Source organism: Phodopus roborovskii, unplaced genomic scaffold (assembly GCF_943737965.1).
Source record: "Phodopus roborovskii unplaced genomic scaffold, PHOROB, whole genome shotgun sequence".
Lineage (NCBI taxonomy): Eukaryota > Metazoa > Chordata > Mammalia > Rodentia > Cricetidae > Phodopus > Phodopus roborovskii.
In genome coordinates this window covers 1,739,515-1,760,546 of record NW_026126517.1, presented here as the reverse complement: position 1 = coordinate 1,760,546, position 21,032 = coordinate 1,739,515, and the positions used below count along the sequence as shown (strand labels likewise).

The 21,032-nt window shown below is 48.0% G+C and overlaps 2 protein-coding genes across 3 annotated transcripts in view; one reads left to right on the top strand and one right to left on the bottom strand.

Annotated features, from left to right (window-relative positions):
* Positions 1–21,032, bottom strand: part of Prkcsh (protein kinase C substrate 80K-H) — a 283,668-nt gene that overhangs the window by 156,215 nt on the left and 106,421 nt on the right. The window lies entirely within an intron of this gene.
* Acp5 (acid phosphatase 5, tartrate resistant) lies at positions 1,227–6,489 on the top strand. Of its 2 annotated transcripts, none has more exons than XM_051196873.1 (5): positions 1,227–1,440; positions 2,902–3,168; positions 3,379–3,506; positions 5,059–5,404; positions 5,943–6,489. In XM_051196873.1, the coding sequence occupies exons 2-5, from the start codon at positions 2,902–2,904 to the stop codon at positions 6,183–6,185; spliced, it is 984 nt and encodes a 327-aa protein (XP_051052830.1). In that variant the 5' UTR covers positions 1,227–1,440; the 3' UTR covers positions 6,186–6,489. The 2 variants fall into 2 exon arrangements, with proteins under 2 accessions (XP_051052830.1, XP_051052829.1); XM_051196872.1 differs by lacking the exon at positions 1,227–1,440 and adding an exon at positions 2,391–2,477.

The window sequence follows — 21,032 nt, the reverse complement described above, 5'->3', positions numbered from 1 at the left end:
TGGTGAGTTCAAGGTCAGCCTGGTCTACATATCCAATTCCAGGACACCTAGAGCTACTTAGTGAGTCATTGTCTCGAAAACAAACAACAAACAAACAAAAAGCAAAACAAACCTGCAGCTGATTCTCTCTTTGCACTGTGATTCGGGTTCCAGGTTGCCAAGCCTCACTGCAGGGGCCTTCCTATCCTCTCTGTTTCTGTATGACTGTTGTCGTTTGAGGTTGGTTTTTTATTTCTTTTTGGTGACAGGGTTTCTCTATGTATCCTTGGCTATCCTGGAGCTTGCTATATAGATCAGGCCAACCTTGAACTCACAGAGATCCACCTGCTTCTGCTGCTCAAGTACTGGGATTAAAGAAGTGAGCCACCACGCAGGCCCAGCCCTATTCTTTGGAATTCTAGAAACAGTTTTGACTCCTCTCCCCTGGAACGTATTTATTTATGAATGAGACAGAGTATCCTGTCTTGAACTTGCTCTGGGTCTGACTTAATCTTGACCTGATCCTCCGTCCTCCGCGGCCTGGGATTACAGGTGTGCCCCTGTTTTATTCCGACCTGATTTTGGGATCCAGGGCTTTGTACGCGGTGCCAAGCATCGCCAGCCTCCCCTCAAACATGCAAACTTTATTTGAAAAAAAAACTTTTATTTGAAAAGACCCGAAGTGTGCAGAAGAGGGTCCCTCTCCGCCTGCCTAAATTCTAGCCCATTTTACAGGTGGTTGTTACCTGGCACATATAGGAGTCAAACCTGGCCCCCCATCCTGCTGTTGGGGGTGGAACCAGAGCCGCTGTGTTGCTAGGCAAGCCCTGGGCCGCTGACCTGCCGTCCCAGCCCCTTCTTTATAGACCTGGAGACCTTAGAGACATCACACCTGGCCTGACTAGGGAGTACGGCTCGATTCTGGGCTGAACCTCTCCCAGCACGGCCGCCAGGGGCTGTGGGCACCCCAAGAGGCAAAGTCAGGTCCTGGGGACCCCTCATCTCCTGGAACTCTGAGCCATGGAGGCAAGGCGCCAGGTAGTGGCTAAGACAGGGTTGGGGCGGGGAAATTGAGGCACCCGCCCTCCGCAAGCCTGGACTCAATAGGCTTGGAGGGGAGCTGTGGGCAAAGGCTGGCTGGCGCCGCCTCTTCACTCGTGCAGTCCGGAGCTGCCCGCGGATCCGCAGCTCGCCGGGTCGGCACTGCTTGGCCTGGACCCACCGGCGAGGTGAGACCGGCCAGGCCGAGCCCTTAACTCTGCCTCCCACGGGGGAGGGTCTCTGCTTTTCAGGTCACCCACTTCCTTCCTGTTCGTCTCAGCTGAGGGGTGCGAGTGAGGAATCCACAGCAAGCCTTGCGCTGGGTGACCTCTGTCGAGCCGCTGACCCTCTCTGAGCCTTTATGCAAAGCGCCGAAGGAGGGATTCGGGAGCAGCACTAGCAGAGCCGGGAGGGTTGGTGGTGAGTGTTGAGGGAACTAAGTCTAAGGAGTATGGGCGATGTGTGAGGCTGAGGAAGGTGAGAAGCTGGCCACGCCTACCACAGTGCTGGGCTCAGCGGTCAAATGCTGGGTATGCAGACAGCTGCTGAGGGTGCTGGGGTCAAAAAGCTGCAGCCACGTGGTGTGTCCCTTCTGGGAGTTCCTCAGGCTGGAATGGGGGTTGGGAAGATCGTGGACAGAACTTCCTGGAAAGGACAATCAGTGTTGTTTCTGGGGACGAGGTGGACATGGAGACAGCCCCACACTTAGATGACTGCAAACTCAGAAATCACATTAGATATAGAGACTCCCGCACAAAACACATACATGCACAGGGGTCTGTCACATGGGTGTCACAGAAGAATCCAGGCCTGAAATTCCAGCACTTGGAAGGCAGAGGCAGTGGCTCTGGAGTTCAAGGTCAGCCTTTGCCACAGTAGGGAGTTTGAGGTTGGCCTGGGATACTTGAGACTCCAAACAAGCAAAAAGAAAAACAATTGGAGTATATGTCACAGACAAGCCACTCAGGTTGCTCGGACCAGAACTCCCATGCCAGAGCAGAGGCACCCACTCAGTCTGGCTCAGATGCACACAGAAAAGGTGAGCTAGTGACAGGCAGGCAGCCAAGCATTTAAGAACGCAGAAGTGAAACAGGTTCAGGCACAGAGCAACCTCGTGAGAGTGTACAGATACTCAGACACTGTGACAGACCTATGGATACCCTCCCAGCACACATACAATCAGATCCTGGCATGCAACCCTGAAGCTGTTCTAGCTTTGAGAGACTTCTCACAACCCAGCCTTTCCTGGATGCCCCCCTCCCATGTCCACTTCTGGGGAAGTCCGGTGCTCACATGACCCAAGGGGAGGGCTACTGGAGAGTCCCTGGAGAAAATGCATCATCTCTCCCACCAATGAACTTCCGCCCCAGGGAATAAAGACTCGGTGATCGCCAGTTCTCCTCCAGGAGCCGAATTGCCTCTTGCAGCCTCACTGAGTAGTCTGAGCTTCCTCCAGGGTGAGTGCCAAGTACCAGAGGAAAGTGGTAGAAGAGGCATCTGGGGCCACCCTCCCCTAGCTCCTTGACTCCTTGGCCAGGGACAATTGCTGTTGCTGTGTCTTTGAAACCGACAGCTGTGGATGGCAAGCTCCAGCTCTTAGTGTCTCTGTGTGTGTGTGTGTGTGTGTGTGTGTGTGTGTGTGTGTGTGTGTGTGTGTGTGTGTTGAGACATGTGTCAGGTACAGCTGGCCTCAGACTTTCTGTTTCCACTTCCCAAGCTTCCTATGTACCCAAGGCTGACCTTGAACTTCTGATTCTGTTGCTCCACCTCCCTGCTTCCTGAGTTTATAGGTGTGCGCCATCATACCAGGCTCAGCTGCCTTGTTCTCAGGGGCTTGTGCTCCATCCTTAGCCAGGGACACCAGACTCAATTCTCTCACAGATGGATGCACGGACGGTGCTGCTGGGCCTGCAAATCATGTCACTCCCGCTCCTGGCTCATTGTACAGCCGCTACCCCCTCCCTGAGGTTTGTGGCTGTCGGTGACTGGGGAGGGGTCCCCAATGCCCCATTCCATACTGCCCGGGAAATGGCCAATGCTAAAGAGATCGCCAGAACTGTGCAGATTATGGGTGCTGACTTCATCATGTCCCTGGGAGACAACTTCTACTTCACTGGAGTGCACGATGCCAACGACAAGAGATTCCAGGTATGTGCTCAACAACAGGGTTAGAGGTGATGATGGGGAGGTCACTCCAACCTGGGACCCTCCTCTGGAGAGAGCAGAGGGAAGCAGAAGGGCTCCTATGGGGAGGTACCTGGGATATCCCTGGTTCCTTTGTTCTTGGTCTCTGATTTGATAGGAACAGCAGGGTGGCTCTTGACCCCAGGGGTGGGGTACCCTTTTTGTCTGTCACAGGAAACCTTTGAGGATGTGTTCTCTGACCGTGCCCTCCGCAACATTCCCTGGTATGTGCTGGCTGGAAACCATGACCACCTCGGCAATGTCTCAGCACAAATTGCCTACTCCAAGATCTCCAAGCGCTGGTAAGCCTTCCCAAGGAGACTCTCAATCAGGGACAAAGATACCCTTTGGCTTTTGGGAGACTGTTTGCTTTTGCTTTTTATTGTATTGTCTTTATTGGGGGTCACAGCACATGTGTGCAGACCCAGAGGACAACTTGTGGGAATCAGTTCCCTCGCCCCACTGTGTGGCTTCCAGGGCTGGAGTTCAGGTCATCAGGTGGTTTCCTCACTGAACCATGGCACTGCCCTCAGAACCTCTGATTTGTTTTGTTGAACTAGGGTCTCCTGTAGCCCATGCTGGCCTTGGATCTCCTATGTAGCCAAGGATGATCCTGAACTTCTGATCCTGCTGTCTCCATCTCCCCCAACGGATAGGATTTCAGGCATACACCACCATACTCAGCTGTTTGTTTTTTGAGATGGGATCTTGCTATCTACTCTAGGCTGATCTCAAAAATTAAGATTCTCTTGCCTCAGCCTCCAAAGTATTGAGATGACAGATATGCCACTGTGCCTAGCCAAATAAACCTTTGTGGGCTGAGGAGAATGCTCAGTCAGGGAAGCACTTGCTAAGCAAATACAAGGACCTGAGTTTAATCCACGGAATCTATGTTAAAAGCTGAGTGTGGGGGCATGAGCCTGTAATCCTAGTCTGCAATATGTGTATGTGAGGGGGATGGACACAAAAGGATCCTGGGGCTGGATGGCTAGCCAGCCTGGCTGAATCTGTGAGCCCACAACTTAGTGAGATGCCCTATCTCAAAAAGCAAGGTGGGTAAAAGGCATTTGCCTTGTAAACCCAAGGACATGACTTCAATCCTGGGAGCCCATAGTGAAAAAGAACAGATCACCAAAAGTTGTTCACACAAACACACAATAAAAAATGGAATCAAACACAGTGAAGATGGAGAGATAGATCAACAGCTAAGAGCACTTGCTGCTCCAACACAAGGACCAGGGTTCAGATCCCAGTAGCCACATGAAAAGCCAGGCACAAGCTCTTTCATGCATGCAACTGCAGCAGTGAGTGGGAGAGGAGACAGGAGGGTCAGTGGGGCTTGCTGGCTTCCAGGCCAGGCAGAAAAAAGTGAACTCCAGGGTCGACGAGAGACCTTGCCTCAAAAGAACAAGGTGGAGAGTGATGGAGGACATCAGCTCCTTGCTGTGGCCTCCATAAATGCATTTGCAGCCCCCACACTCACAGAAATACACCAAAAAACTCAAGATGCATGGCTCTTGGGGAACAACACCTAATGTGCAAACATGAATATATGTGATCACACACATTTAAAAACTTTAAAAAGAGGTCCTTTGCCTCAGTGTTCACGCCTCAGCAGCCGTCCCAAGGAGTCTTTCTCTGACCTCCATGGCCACTGCACACGTTACATAGATGCACATTAAAGCATGTAAAATTCAGACAAGCATTCAAGCATATAAAATAAAAAAATAAAATCTAAAAAGAAATGTTTTTAAGATTTAAAAAAAAAATAAAACCAGGAAGTCCTTTGGCCAGAACTAATATTAGTCTGTCCCTGCATAAAATGTTTACCTACAATTTCTGTTCCCTCCACAGGAATTTTCCAAGCCCTTACTATCGTTTGCACTTCAAAATTCCACGAACAAACGTAACTGTGGCCATCTTCATGCTGGACACAGTGATGCTGTGTGGCAACTCTGATGACTTCGTCAGTCAGCAGCCCAAAATGCCCCGAGACCTGGGAGTGGCCCGAAGTCAGTTGTCCTGGCTCAAAAAGCAGTTGGCAGCAGCCAAGGAAGACTACATTTTGGTGGCTGGCCACTACCCCATCTGGTCCATTGCTGAACATGGACCCACCCGCTGCCTGGTCAAGCACTTACGGCCACTGTTGACCACATATGGGGTCACTGCCTACCTTTGTGGACATGACCACAACTTGCAGGTGAGGGCTCTGTGAACAGGATGGGGAATCTGCCAAGGAGTTCTTACTATACACTAAGGTGTCACATAGCTGGACTCCTGCTGGGCAGAGGGTCTCCAGTATCTTTCTGAACATCAATACCCTCCCTCAAATTATGTCAAGGTGGCATGGCTCAAAAGCATAGTGCTGGACTAGAGTTCCCCCAGTGAGGAGCTAGGGTTATTGCTTAGGGGCAGAGCCCCTGCCTCGAATCCCCCAGTGAGGGGCTGGGATGTGGCTCAGTGGTAGTGTGCTTGCCTACAAAGCAGGAAGCCATGGGTTCCATTCTCCACATTGAAGAAAAAAACCTCCCTAAATGCCAAAGTAACTCCCAGTTGTGCCTGTGAAGTAGGATGATGCACTCCTGCAGATGGAACAAAGAGAGGCTATCCACCTCTTGCTCAAGGTAGCTCTGTGGTCAGGGATATGCCTATTCCCACACTTAAGGTAGTCTAGGTGAAGCCCCTGGTCATCCCCTAGCCAGGGCTAGAGTGACCAACCTTGCATCCTCTGCCCTCAGTATCTTCAGGATGAGAACGGAGTGGGCTATGTGCTGAGTGGGGCCGGCAACTTCATGGACCCCTCTGTGCGACACCAACGCAAGGTCCCCAACAGTTACCTGCGCTTTCACTATGGATCCGAGGACTCCCTGGGTGGCTTCACATATGTGGAGATAAGCCCTAAAGAAATGACCATCACCTATGTGGAAGCTGCTGGGAAATCACTCTTTAAGACCAGCCTTCCCAGACGACCCAGACTCTGAACACCTTCTACTTGTCCCCTAATGGCTCTGAGGCAGGAAGCTTCTGCATGCATGGTGGGTGGGCACTATGAGGACCTCAGCCATGGGCAGCTTTTTTTCTAGCCCCTGGTGCTCTGACAGAGTGGGAAGGGAGACCAGAGAGGCTTACATACATGAAAGAAGTATGTGCACACCGATTCATCGCACCCCACAGCCAGGTTCACCCCTGAGGTTTTGGGGCACAGCTTTCTTGGAGCAAGGCTTTCTTCTAAGTCAAGCATTTTATTGTCACTGCTGTTCAATAAAAGAATGGTTGTCAAGGCTGCACTTGTCTCCGAAATGGCTGTGTCATCAGAGTTACAGTGCAAGTCAGCGAATGCAGCCGAGGTATGCATGTGGCAGTTAAAGGATAGAGTATGGGAGTCTGTTCCCTCCTTCCACTGTGTGGGTTCCAGGGAGCAAACACAGGCTCCAATGGCACGCACCTTTACCCACTAAGCCATCTCTCTGGCCCTCCCTTCCATCTCTTAGTTCTATGCATAACCAACTAAATTTATACCCGGGCATTAACCCTCCTACCTGCAGCTGTGGGACTGAGAAATCCGGGTACTATGATACTGTGGGATCCAGGGCTTCCTACATGCTATAGAATGGCCCTAACCACTGGCTACATTCTTCACCCTTGTTTCTTTGAAGCCAGGTCTCATACAGCACAGGCTGGCCTTGAACTCCAGGTGCTCCTGTCTCTGTCCCCACAGTGCTGGGATTATAGGCATCTACCATCATGCCTGGTTGCACATGTGATTTTAAGCATCAAGATATGAAGGCTGATCTAGTGGTTCCAGATACATGGGAGAGTGAGACAGGAGGATCCCTTGAGTCTAGAACTTCCATGCCAGCCTGGCAGCATAATAAGGCCCTGCTGAAAAGGAACAGCCACCTTGCTAATTCTAGCAGTCAGGAGTCAGAGACAGACTGATCTCCATGAGTTCTGGGCCACCCTGCTCTACATAGCAAGTTCCAGGGCAGCCTTTGCTACATGGTGAGACCCTGTCTCAAAAAAAATAAATGAATGTTACAGAGAAACCCTGTTCAAAAATAATAATAATAATAATAATAATGTATCAATCAATCAACCAACCAGTTATTCCACCAGAAAGAAGTAAGGACACAGCAAGTCCCCAAGTTCCTGTCTATAACCACCCCTTCTTCAAACCAATACCCTCGACACCTTGAGCCAACCACTATCCTCACTTTCCTGTTTGTGATAAGGTCTCATAGCTCAGGCTGGGCTCAGGCCTGCTATGTAGCAGAAATGAGCCTGCCCTCTGGATCCTCCTGTGTTGGGATCCAGCACTCCACCAAATTACATCTAGTCTAATTTTTAACTTTCTGTTTGTCTGTTGTGAGGTAGGGTTTGTCTGTATAGCACTGGCTGTCCTGGAACTTGCTCTGTAGACCAGGCTGGCCTCGAATTCAGAGATCCACCTGCCTCTGCCTCCCAGGTCCTAGGAATAAATTCATGCACCACCACTGCCTGACTTTTTATTTTGTTTTTATTGTTGTTAAATTTTATTTATTTGTGTGTGTGTGTGTGTGCCACATACTTGCAGGTGTCTACAAAGGCCAGAAGAGGGTGTTGTGTCCCCTGGGACTGGGATTATGAGCAGTTAGGAATGGAACCCGGGTCCTTTGCAAGTGCTCGTAAACACTGAGCCAGAGCTCCAGTCCTGGCCCCTTTTCTGAGAAAGGAAAAAAATTAGTCCAGGCTGACCTGGAGCTCAATAAGTAGCCCGAGATGAGCTTGAACCCCTGACTGCCCTACCTCTACCTCACAACAGGGTGTGTACCACCTAAGGCTCCAAGTTTTAGGGGCTTTTGAGAACTGAAGGCTCTGAGTATAGACTGTTTTACAGAGTTCTGTGCTTGTTTCCCCTCGCTGTTGAGGATGGAATCCAGGCTTTGGAACACAGAAAGACATCCCAAACTGCTGTTTTCCCTCTACTCCAAGTCCTTTTACTTAACCACAGCTCTTCATCAGTTTGTCTCACAGCATTAACTTTTAACCATTTCAATATGGAGCTGGGAATATTCACACATTCAAAAATCTAAAGTTTACAGAAAAGCACAGCACCATTTGGTGGTGTGCAGTTATAATCCCAGCATACAGGAGGTCGAGGCTCAAGGTCAGAAGTTCAAGGCCATCCTCTGATACTTAATAAATTTGAGGCCAGCCTGGGCTACAGGAGACCCTGTCTTAGATTAGATATATGAGCCAGAAGTGGTGGTACACACTTGTAATCCCAGCCCTTGGAAGGTACAGGCAGGTGGATCTGTGAGTGTACGGGCAGTTTGGTCTATATAGCAAGCTCCAGAACAGCCAAGACAACATAGAAAGCCTCTGCCTCAAATACAGCAAAAAATAAAATAGGAAAGATATATAACTGGGGATAGAGAGCATTTGTTTAGTATACACAAAGCCCTAGATCTCATCGACGGAACTACATAAAACCTGTGGGTGTGGGTGTGTGGGTGTGCATGCATGTCTGTTGTCCTAGGGGGGAAACTGTCCAGCTAGGTGAAAGTGCCTTCTACTGAGCTGGGGAGGTGGCTCGATGGCTAAGAGCACTGGCTGCTCTTTAGAGAACCCAGGTTCAATTCCCGGCATCATATGGCAGCTCACAAGTGCTTATAACTCTGGTACCAGGGAGTCAACACTCTTCTATAGCCTCCACAGGTACCAGACATGCATGCGATACACACAAATATATATAGATAAAACATCCTTATGCATAAAATAAACAAGAATCCATAAAACTGATTGTCATATAGCCTAGTAACCTGAGTTCAATCCCCAAGGCCCACAAGGCCCACAAGGAAAGAACTAGCTGGGCAGTGGTGGCGCACACCTTTAATCCCAGCACTCAGGAGGCAGATGCAGACAGATCTCTGTGAGTTCTGAAAGAACTGACCACTGTAAATTATTCTTGAACCTCCACACTCACAGTGACACACATGCCGCTCTACCCCCCCAAAAAAAGTATAATATATAAATTTTAAAGCAAACACTAAAATAAAGTAGAAACTTAACAGAAAGTTAAAAAATGTACTGCGTTCCCTTCTCCAAGCCCGCCCTTTCCTTCCCTTTAGCCTGACAGGAAGCTGTTTCCCTTCCTGTTCATTTCATACCCTTTCTCTCCCTCCCTCCTCTCTCTCTCTCATTCTTTCCTTCTTTCCTCGTCCTACCCTCCATAAAAAGAGTGTCTCACTATCTGCTGTGAAGCCCAGCTAGGCATCCAATTCCATAGCCTGTCCCAGACTCTCAAGCTTTTGTTAGAAGTGTGTGTCATTGTACCCAGTTCCTTTCATATATTTCCTTATGAAAACCAAAGCAACCTGGAATATGTTTTTCTCTTACCCACTGAATCTCACCTTATGTTTTTAACCTTCCTTCTCTTCAAAACCAATTAAAGTGTAAGTCACACTCTTAATCCAAACTCATAAGATGTACAGTTTTACAAGAGGGGTGTGTGTGTGTGTGTGTGTGTGTGTGTGTGTGTGTGTGTGTTGGGAATCAAGCCAGGCCTTTGAGAACACTAAGTACCCATCCTGTCCTTAGCCACACCCCTAGCCAGCTGGTCTAAGTGTTGTTTTTTTTAATACCTTTATTTGCATTGTGGTTCTTGGTGCATTTATAGTCTGTCACCCTTCAAGTTTTTGCTGCTTCCCAAGAGTTCAGCTCATAGGCCTCTGTCAACCACACCTAGTTTAAGAGATACTGGGGATCACATGGGACCCAGGACTTTATGCAAGTTCTTTACCAACTGATCTACACCAACCCTGCTGATAAGTTTTGGCAAAGTCATAACCCCACCATATGTAACATTGCAGGGAGGTATGGATCAGCAGTATAAGCCCTGCCTAGAGTCCCCCAGTGAGGGACTGGGGTATGTGGAGGTGTGGCTCAGTGGTAGAGCCCTTGCCTAGCATCTGTGGGTTTCTGAGTTCCATCCCCAATACCACACACACACACACACATACACACACACACACACACACACACACACACAAGAGCCCAACATTTTCATCAGCCAAAAAGGTCCCTTTGACAAGTTTACCCTTTTTATATCTGGAGATCTGCCCCAGCAGCTGATGGGAGAGCTCTAGAGATCTTTCTTTGAATATGGAGACCAGCACCCAACCCTGAACTTCTAACTCCCCACCTATCAAGGATCTCCTGGGTGGCTTGCAACTCATTTTGCAATCTGCAGACAGGACTGCAGCGGCTGCCCTTGTGTGTTCACAGCCTCTGTGTTCAGACTTGTTTCTGGATAAACTGGATTTGCTCCCGGGAGCACCACTGTCATTTTAAATTCTCTTTGATGGCACCAGGAATAGACTCCAAAGCCTCACGTATGCAGTCAAGAGCTCTGTCCAAGAACCACTCTCCTGGCTGCACCTGGAATCAATAATACAGAGCCTGGCCTGGTGATATACACCTTTAATGCTAGCACTCAAGAGACAGAGGCAGATGGAGTGAGTTTTCAGAGCTACAGTGAGCCCATGTCTCAAGACTAAAGAAAGAAAAGAGGTATAGACACAGCTGGAGGGAAGAGAATGCACAGGAAAGCTGGTCTGCCAGCTGCAGGAAGCCCAGCTCATTTCTCTGGGGAACTGAGCAACACTTGCCCACAGAGATATTTGCCTAAGCCATTAGCATGAGGCAAGTCACACAAACCACTCTCTTGACAGTTTCAACTGTCACACTGTGACAGAGCAGGGATGCTGGGCTGCCTGCTGCCTGGGTGAATCATTGATGCTTCCTCCACAGAGAGAAGCATGGCAGAAGAGTTACCTCCATGTGCTACTTTATGTTGATACTGTTGAACTTGAGACTAAGGTAAAAGTTACTGTTACAGTTAAAGGAGCCTTGGAGCTAGGGAGATGGCTCACAGGGAAAAGGCGCTTGCAGTCAAGCATTACTACCTAAGTTCCATCCATGGAACTTAGGTGGAAAGGGGGAACTAACCCTCTCAATTGTACTCAGACCCTCACTTCCACACAACTCCTACCCTTACTAATAAAATATTTTTGGGTTTGTTTGTTTGTTTGTTTAAAAAATTAGTTTTTAGCTTGGTGGTGGTGGCCCATGCCTTTAATCCCAGCACTTGGGAGACAAAGGCAGGTTTTGCAGTTGTTTATCTCCATAACTCAGCCTGACTGAACTTTTTCTGTTTCCCTGAAGACATCGGACTCTAGATAGCTGCTGGCAAACCTCCTTTGCTAAAGCTGCCTGCCTTCTTTGAATTCTAAGACAAAAAGTTTGGCTCTTTCTTATCTCCCAGCAGCTGCTGAGAGTCACAGCTTGCTTGTCCTGTTATTTTTTCTCTGTCAGACTGACAAAATGTTCCCTGAGCTGAGATAGACAGATATATAGATAAATGGCAGCTTTTAATGTGGAGGTTCATGCCTGTTATCCCAACACTTGGAAGGCTAAAGTTGGAAGATATCACTGTGAGTTTGAGGCCAGCCTGAGCTACAAAGGGAATTCTGGGTTAGCCTGGGCTAGAGTGAGATGAAAATGGCTGAGGGGATAACATTGACTTCATTTCTTGGATGATCTCAAGGCATACAATTAACTTAGCTGCAAAGTCTGCAAAAATTTCAAACCCTGCCAGGCAGTGGTGGCACACACCTTTAATGCCAGCACTCAGGAAGCAGAGGCAGGCAGATCTCTGTGAGTTCAAGGGCAGTCTGGTCTACAGAGCAAGTTCTAGGACAGCCAGGACTGTTTCACAGAGAAACCCTGTCTTGAAAAAATATTCAGAAAATATATCACCACAGACCCTGTCTCAAAAACCAAACAGCAAGGAAGGAATCTTTCAGAAGTGCCAACTCTAAGCTGATCCCAGCAGATGGTCTGCCAGAGCCAAAGCACCCACTGTCTTCTGGGTGTGTTGAGAGTCCAAGCTAACACATGTGGCGGCCAGAGGTTGGTGTTGGGTGTCTTCCTCGATTTCTCTATTTCAAATAAACTTGAATATGTTTGTTATGAGTAGTTTTTTCCTGCCAGCCCAATAACACACAGAGACGCTGTATTAGATATAAATCTATTGACCTGTTACTAGCATTTCTTATTGGCTAGCTTTGTCTTAAATATTAACCCATTTCTATTAATCTAAGTATTTCCAAGTGGTCTTATCTTACAGGAGAGAGAGCCCAGCATTCTACTCTCTCCATCCTCCATGTTGAATCTCCTCCCTATTCTTCCTCTCTCTTCCTTGTCTCCTAGTCCCACCTATCTTTTTCCTATTGGCCAACAGTGTTTTATTCATTAATTTATTCATTCATCAATAGGAGAAACATATTTATAGAATGACATCTCCCATCATATGATATTATTTTTTGTGTACTTGCAGGAGTTTACATGCCCACATGCATGCAGCTGCCCAAAGAGAAAAGATCTCTTGAACTGGTTTCATGCAGTGGTGCTGGGAACTGAACCTAGGCCCTCTGCAAAAGCAGCCCGCACTCACCACTGAGCCATCTCTCCAGTCTTCAGCACATTTTCTGAGGCCAGGTCTTTCATTGGGGCCAGTCTGGCTGGCCAGCAAGTCCCACAACCTTCCCATCTTTGAGAGTCGGGCACTGCCATGCCTGGGAAATCAAACGTGTGTTTTTATGGTTTTCAGGACAAGGGCTTTTCTGACTGAGCCTTGGCCCCAGTCCCTGACCTTGGTTTTGTGTTATTGTTTTTTGTTTTTGGATTTTTGTTCTCTTGAGACAGCCTCTCTTCAAAACCCTGGCTGCCCTAGAATTCACTCTGTAGACCAGGCTGACCTCAAACTCAGAGGTCTGCCTGCCTCTGCCTCCTGAGTGTGGGGATTAAAGATGTGTCATCCCATGGCCGACCTCCCTGACTTTGTTTTGGGGAGTTGGGCAGTGAGATGACTTAGCCAGTGAGGGCATGTGCTGACCACCCAAATTCAATTGCTGCAATCCTCATGGGAAGGAAAGAACACATTCCTGCCTCTGTTTAAATAAAAACAGCCATAGCAAGTGAGACCACACATTCACACACTCACACTCACACACACTCACTCACACACACTCACACACACACACACTCACACACACACACACTCACACAATGTAAAACAAAAGTTAACTAGGCAGAGTGTCTACAAGCAGCCCAGTTTGTCCCTGGAATCAGAGTCAGTGAAAGAAATATGCCCTGGTCCTAAAGTTAGAGCCAAAAGGCCAAAAAAGGACCAGTGAAAGAAACACACTTTGGCCCTGAAACCAGAGCCAAATCCTTCCCTAAACCTGTGCAGAAAACCAACCAATCCCTGAGCAGGAGATCTAGGCAGTCTGAGCTCAGGAATTGAAATCTGACCAATCCTGGCCCTGGATATCTCCCTGGAAAACTGAACACACACACACACACACACACACAGGAAGCCCGATATAAACCCTGTGTCTGTACAGCTTGTAGCTGTTCTGCTGTCCCCTTCCACCCTGGCAGAGGGCAGCCAGGATTCTTCCCTCCCAATAAATCTCTTGAATGAGGTTTGGGTGAGACCTTTTTTTTTTTTTTTTTTTTTTTTTTTGCCACTTTTGCCAGAGCAGAGATGACCCTGAGTGGAGTACACAAAGTGAAGTTGTTATACTCCACTCTCCATGGAACTGGAGACCAACTGTAACAACTTTGCTGGAGAAACCCTCTTCTGCCAGATTGTTGGGGACCATCACCATCCTCACTACCTCAGGCCTCTGAGATAGAAAATTACTGCCTCTTAAGAAATGTTCAGCAGAACATTCCTAGATACAGGCTTGTGGTTTTACAACCAGTTAAAGAATAGCTCAGGGTGGTCTTCCTGTTGTAGCTTTACAACCAATTAAAGAATATCTCAGGGTATTCCTCCTGCTACAGTTTTACAGCCAGTTAAAAATGAGTTCAGGGCATTCCTTTCATCCTGCCCAGGTGCAAACGCTGCTCACATCCTGCCCATGGCCCTATATAAGCCTCCCCTGAGAAAATAAAATTTGTCTGCTTGATCAGAATACTGTCTTGCTGCCATCCTTTTTTATCCCTTGTCCTTTGATTCCCCCTAGGTGTTTCCCCAGTTCGCCATTGACTGTCCTGAGCGTCGGGGCACCAGAGCAGAGCTGATACACCGGGAAAGCCTTTCCCTGAAGCAGGGCTGTAAGCTGCTATGCTTACTGTGACCTGTGGTATTCCTTGGCTCCCAAGTGCCAGAATACTTTTCCATCTGAACTGTAACACTCAGTATTCTGGCTCCCAAGTGCCAGAGTCCCTGTCATCCCATCTGAGCCATCAAAATGCTTACAACATGAGACCCTGTCCTTAAAAGAAGAAATCACTTTTGCCCCTGCCCCATGAGACAAAGCCAGACTCATCCTGTTCTGCAGAGGATATTCCAGAGGCCTAGATGGGACTCTACACCATGCCTGTCCTGCTCTCCACTGCAGTGTTAAACCACCCTGACCAAAAGCAGCATGGGGAAGACAGGTTTATTTGGCTCATCTGGATCACAGTCTACCACTGTCCAGGAAATCGGGACAGGAACTCAAGCAGGAGCCATGAAGCAATTCTGCATACTGGCCTGCTCCCCATGGCTTTCTCACACGCCCAGGGCCATCTGCCCAGAGGTGGCACCCACAGTGGGCTGGGCCCCCCACATCAGTCAATAAGAATGCCCATCAGGCTTGCCTGCTCTTCAGTCGGATGGAGGTATTTTCTCAGTTGAGGCTCCCTCTCCCCAGATGACCCTAGTTTGTGTCAAGCTGACAAAAACCTACCCAGGACAGTCAGGTTGTCAACTAGCATGATTACAGCTCAGGTCTGAGTGTTAACCTCAACCATCTTGAAGTTCACCACCACCAGGTTCTACCCACTGAATCAGAGGCTCCAAGCAAGTGGTCAGAGCTCTGAATCAGCAGTCACCTTCACCCAGTGTCCCTGTTCCCAGGGTTCAGAAAAGAGAAGTTACACACTAAATGTCACATGGAGAATGAGTGACAAGGCGAAGGAACTGCAAACCAAGTTCCCTCCTCCACTGAGCACCAAATGCCATAAAGATTTCTCAGACACTGAGAAGGACACAAGAAGCTGGGCAGTGCCCTTGCAGATGGGGCTTCCCTCCAACTGAGGTAACAACTACACTCGATCATCTGAGAAACACTGTTGCTTTCTCCCTGCACTGGGAATGAAACCAGGACCTTGTGCAAACCAGGCAAGCACGGAACCAAACAATACATACTCCCTCATTTGTTTTCTTAGATAGGGGCTCACTGTATAGACCAGCAGGCCTCAAACTCACAGAACGCCACCTGCCTCTGCTCCCTGGGGGGGGGGCACCACACTCAGTTTATTTATTATTGCTCTGTGGGGGGGGGGGTGCACATATACCATAGCACACACATTGAAGTCAGAGAACAACTCACAGAATTCATTCCATTCTTCCACCACAGGCTCTGAGGATTGGTCAATCATGTTTACCTGTGAACCATCTCATCACCCCAGGAGTAGCTTTTTGAGGCAACTTCTCCCTGTATAGCTTGGGCTTTTTTGGAGCCCACTGTGTAGTTAGGCTGGCCTCTGGTTTATGAAGATTCTCCTGTGTGGTGATACATTGTTCATGAACAATAAAGCTTGCCTGAAGATAGTGTGCAAAGATAGTCTCAGTTATAGAGGCCAGGCAGTGGTGGCCACTGTGGCCACTGTATGTATTCAGGCATTATGCTAGCCTGCCCCTGTCACCTGTCAGAATGCACTCAGGCAGTATCCTGGTCATCCCAGGGTTCCATGAGTACTAGTCTGCAGGCAGGTGTAAATGACCCTTTAAAATAAAGACCCTTCCCCAGGTGAAGTGGGGGGGGGCAGAAAATGGAGAGAGAAGTAGGAGAAAATGAGGGGGAGGAAAGGAAAACATGTGCGACCAGGAAGATTGAGCCTGGTTAGGAATAGAAGATAGGAAAGAGAGAAAGTGAGAGAGAGAGAGAGAGAGAGAGAGAGAGAGAGAGAGAACATAAAAGAGGGAGCCAATATTGGTTTGAAGATAAAATTGAACACAAAGAAAGGTCTAGAGAACTACAAGACTGCTCCCAACTAACAATTTGAGCTTCCGTGGAAAGGCTATCATAAATGCCCTTCCCGGAGAGTGAGATCAACAACTAACTTCTCCATGGAGCCCTCAACTAATGCCTGTTGAAAACAGGATCAAACACCCATACATAAACACTGAGTCGAACTAGAACCCAGATGCAGATGGAGAAGACAAGACCAGGCGGCAGAAATACATAGAGACAGCTTACCTTAACAAGGAGGAGCTAACAGGCCACCAGACTGATAGCTGGGAAGCCAGCATGGGACTGACTCAGGCCCCCCTGAATATGGGTCTCAGACAGAAGGACTGAGCAGTCTAAGGGACCTCAGACAGTGGAGCCAGGATGTATCCCTGGTGCACAAAAGGACTTTGCGAACATATCCCCCATGGAGGGATAACTGCCTTAATCTAGAAACAGGAAAGAAGCCCTAGTCCCTACTTCACATGACCTGTCAGATCTACATGACCCCAACTGGATGGCATTCCCCTACATATGGAATTGGGGTTGGGGGGATGGGAGGGGAGGGTGGTTAGGGTGCATGTGAGAGGGCAGAGAGGGTAAAAGGGAGGGAGGGAGGGAAGGAGGGAGAGGAAACTGGGATCGACATGTAAAATAATAAATTAAATTAAAAAAAATGCTTTGACTCCAAAATTTAAGTTGAAGGACAAGTTACTGGGGGAAAGGATTTCTATTTTTGTTTTCACAGAAAATGAAAAGCTGTGGATTCCTTCCAGACTAATGTGGTTTGATCACGCCAGACCGCCTGAAACAGAGTACAAGCTGATCCTAAATTCAAACAGCTGGACAAAACAGCCCTACAGACTACAGCTAGGATATCTGAATCTTCTTAGAATCCCCCATGACAGTGCCCCTTACCAGCAGGAAGTAGTTTGGAAAGAACAACGCCCAAATTCCCAAATATTCTCTATAAATGTTTGTTTTCATTTAATTGGACTTTGTTATATAAAATAAAATAAAATAAATTAATAAAAAAAAGAAAGACCCTTCTCGCTTACACTGTCTTTGCTCTTTCTGGCTCTTCTCTCTCTTCTCTTCTGTTCCCGGTGCCTCTATGTCTCTTCCTTCTCCCTCCCTCTCATTTCTAAATAAACTCCTCACTCAAGCTCTGTCTGCCTGGCATGTTTGTCCCTCCACTCCGGTCACCCTCTCCTGCTATGGAACCTGCTATGCTCTCCCACGTGGTCCCTTACCTTGGGACCCCCACTCGGGAACCTGCCTCCCTTCTCTTTTCCTTTTCCTAGAACTGTAACAAAAGAACAACAGCCATACCTTTAATCCCAGGGCTCAGGAAACAGAGGCAGATGGATCTCTGTGAGTTCAAGGCCACCCAGTGCTACATGAAAGTGACTCAGTCTAAAAGAGAAACAGAGCTCGTTTCTTTAATCCCAACACTGGAGAGAATATAAGGAGCCCAGTCTCAGAAGCAGTTGGGGTTTTGGTGGAGAACGTTGCTGTCTAGGTAGTCTCAGTGAGTCTGAGTAGCAGTGGTCTGGATCGCTCCTTCGGTCTGAGCATTGGTAGAGGTGAGAACTCTCTAGTGGCTGGCTGCTTTGCTTTTCTGATCTTCAGCTTTAACCCCAATACCTGTCTCTGGGTTTATATTATTGGTGCTATACTCCTGCTCCCACAGCCTGAATGATGAGATTAAGGGAGTGGATCAGCACACTAGCTTTGACTTGTCATTTGGAGGCAGGGTCTGAGTGGCCTTTAAGTATTGAGCCTCCTGCTTCATCGTCTACAGGGTTAGGATGGCAGGCTGTAGCACCAAGCTAGGCTAAGACATTGCCCTGTTTCATTTTAATTCTATGATTTTATTTGACAGGGGCTCTCTGTGTAGCCCATTCTGGCCTCTGACTCAAGGTAATCCTCCTGTCTCAGCCTCCTGAGCTGGGATTACAGATGTTTTTCTAACATGCTGAACTTTTCATGCCTTCTCACCACAAGGACTGTGGTGCTGGACCCTTGGCCAGCCCCCATGGCCCACACTATATTTATTTCTTTTTCTGCCAATGTGATAAACTGTCTTGCTTAAAGCAACTTCAAAGAGGACAGGTTTCTTCTGGCTCCCAATGCAAGGGTACAGCCCATGGTGACAGGGAAGGTGTGGTAGCAGGAGCTCAAGGCAGCTGTCCCATTCATCTTCAATCAGGAGGCTGAGAGTGATACGCAGTCTGGGACTGCAGCCCAGGAAATGGGGTTGCCCACAGTCAGCATTAGTGCCCACTTCTATTAACCTAAAATAGACAGCTCTTAGCTCTTCCAGATGTGCCCAGAGGATTACCTCCCAGCTGATCTAGATCCCACTGAAAAGGTGGAAAAAAAAAAAAAACTAACAAGGACAACTACTGAAAACAAGCTTTGCATCTGTGCCTTGACCATTAGTGGAACTAAGACAGCAAGGCACAGGGTAACATGCATGGTGTACAGACAGATCTTATCCTCTGTGCTTTATTGTTTCATATTTGTGTGTGTGTATAAGCCAAGGTCTCACCATGTAACCCAGATTCAGCATATATCCAAGGTTGGTCCAGAACTAGCAAAGATTTTGCCTCTGTCTTCTGAGTGCTGGGATTTTAGGCCCTAACTACCACACTTGGCTTCCAATCCTACCTGAATTGGAGCTGCCAACACTGGGAAGTGGTCTTCAGCAAAGTCACTTCCAAGGATGACACTGCCCCCTATAGGACATCTTGGAGATCTTTCTGCTCTAAATAAATACCTCAGTTGTTTCTGGAAACGCACTAAAGAAATAACTCTTGTTAAGGTTCCCAGGGACAAACAAACACTTACCAAACTCAACAGTTGGTGCTCATACTTTATTCCATTCAAAGCATGAACTGCAACACAGCTAAGCCCTCCCCCTCCTCCCTCCCTGTCTCTCTCTCTCTCCCCCACCCGTGTGTGTGTGTGTGTGTGTGTGTGTGTGTGTGTGTGTGTGTACACAACTTGCAGGAATCAGTTCTTGCCCTCCACCATGTAACTTCCAGGAATCAAACTCGGGCTGACCACTTGGTAGGAAGTGCCTTTACCTGCTGAGCCATCTTGCTGGCCAGAAGCCTTTAATTAAGAAAAAGTCTGTGTGTTCAGCACATGTTTGTGAAGGTCTGCATGTGGAGGCCAGGGAGCCTTCCTTAATCACTCTTGAACCCAGAGCTCACCTCATCTAGCTAGCTGGCCTGCTCTAGGGATCCTGTCTACCCCTCCTGCAGGCTCAGATTACAGGTGGGGAACTATACCCATCTGGCATTTATGTATGTTCTGGGGATTCAAACTAACTAGTCTTCAAACTCACCCCGCAAGTGTTTTGCCTGATGAGCTGCCTCCCCAGCCTCTCTGCCATACTCATTACCGCTGAAGCTCAGTCCTTGATTTCTTTCCCTAGGGGCTCCTCAGCCTTCCTCCTCTGAGAGGCAGTACCCAGGAACTCTGCCAAAGATAGCCTTCCACTTGCTACCTCTGCCTAATGGTCTTCCTGGGGTTGCTACCTGCCCCTGCCCCCAAGCCTCCTCTGTTATGATAAAGCAAGAGGGGAAGCTTGAAGGATTCCATGGCAGGCAAAGGTGACCCAGGCAGGGGACAAACAAGCCAGGCAGACAGAGCTTAGTGAGACATTTTATTAGAAAGGGAAAGCAGGGTAAGGAAATAGAAAAGAGGTAAAGAGATACAGAGACAGAGAGAGAACAGAAGAGAAGAGGGAGACAGGAAAAGTCCTGTCTGCCCCAAAGGAACAACAGGAAAGATATAGCTGGAAAGCTAGTAGTCATGGAACCCTGGGTTGACCAGAGAACTGCCTGAGTATACTCTGCCAGGTGACAGGGGCAGGCCAGCATAATGTCTGAATCCTTACATCCTCTCTCTTCCCAGATCATCTTTTTAGATGTATAAAGTTCTTTGGTTCCCATTTATACTGCCCCACCTGACATCACAATCCATTAGACTAGTGCAACAGCTTTCATACTGTTCCTCCAGCTCTCTAATCCCACACACTCTCTTTCCTCCTCTCCCTCCAGCAGCTAGGGTGGCCTTACAAATTAAAAAAAAAAAAATTTAAAAAAGGCTCTTTGTAACCCAGGCTGGTCTCAAACTCAATTTGTAGCTGTATTAGGGTCCTCTAGAGTCACAGAACTTATGGAATGCCTGTCTCTCTTATTCACTCCGTATGTATGTATGTATGTATGTATGTATGTATGTATGTATTTTGTATCTATACACTCACATAAGGGATGGGATGACTTACAGGGTACAGTTCAACTAATCCAACAATGGTTAGCTGTAGTTGCTCAATTTCACAAGACTGGGTGATTCAGCTGTTTTTTGTTTTGCTTTTTGTTTTTCGAGACAGGGTTTCTCTGTGGCTGTCTTTGGAGGCTGTCCTGGAACTAGCTCATGTAGACCAGGCTGGCCTCGAATTCAGAGATCCGCCTGCCTCTGCCTCCCGAGTGCTGGGATTAAAGGCATGTGCCACCACGCCCACCAGCGAATTTCTTTTTTGTTTTGTTTTTCGACACAGATGTTCTCTGTGTAGCCTTGGCTGTCCTGGAACTTGCTCTGTAAACCAGGCTGGCCTCGACTGAAGACTTGCGCAGCCACCACCACCAGGTGTGACCTTTTAATTTCTAATTCTATCTCCATCTCCTCAGTGCTGGGCTTATAGGCGGTCAGGGATAAGATTGGGGTATTTTGTGTTTTGCATTAGCATATATTATCATACATAAT

Excerpts from the sequence above, each read along its gene's own strand:
- Acp5 (XM_051196873.1), top strand. The coding sequence starts at position 2,902 with ATGGATGCACGGACGGTGCTGCTGGGCCTGCAAATCATGTCACTCCCG. Across the intron at positions 3,169-3,378 it reads CCAACGACAAGAGATTCCAG|GAAACCTTTGAGGATGTGTT; the intron begins GTATGTGCTCAA and ends TGTCTGTCACAG. Across the intron at positions 5,405-5,942 it reads GACATGACCACAACTTGCAG|TATCTTCAGGATGAGAACGG; the intron begins GTGAGGGCTCTG and ends CTCTGCCCTCAG.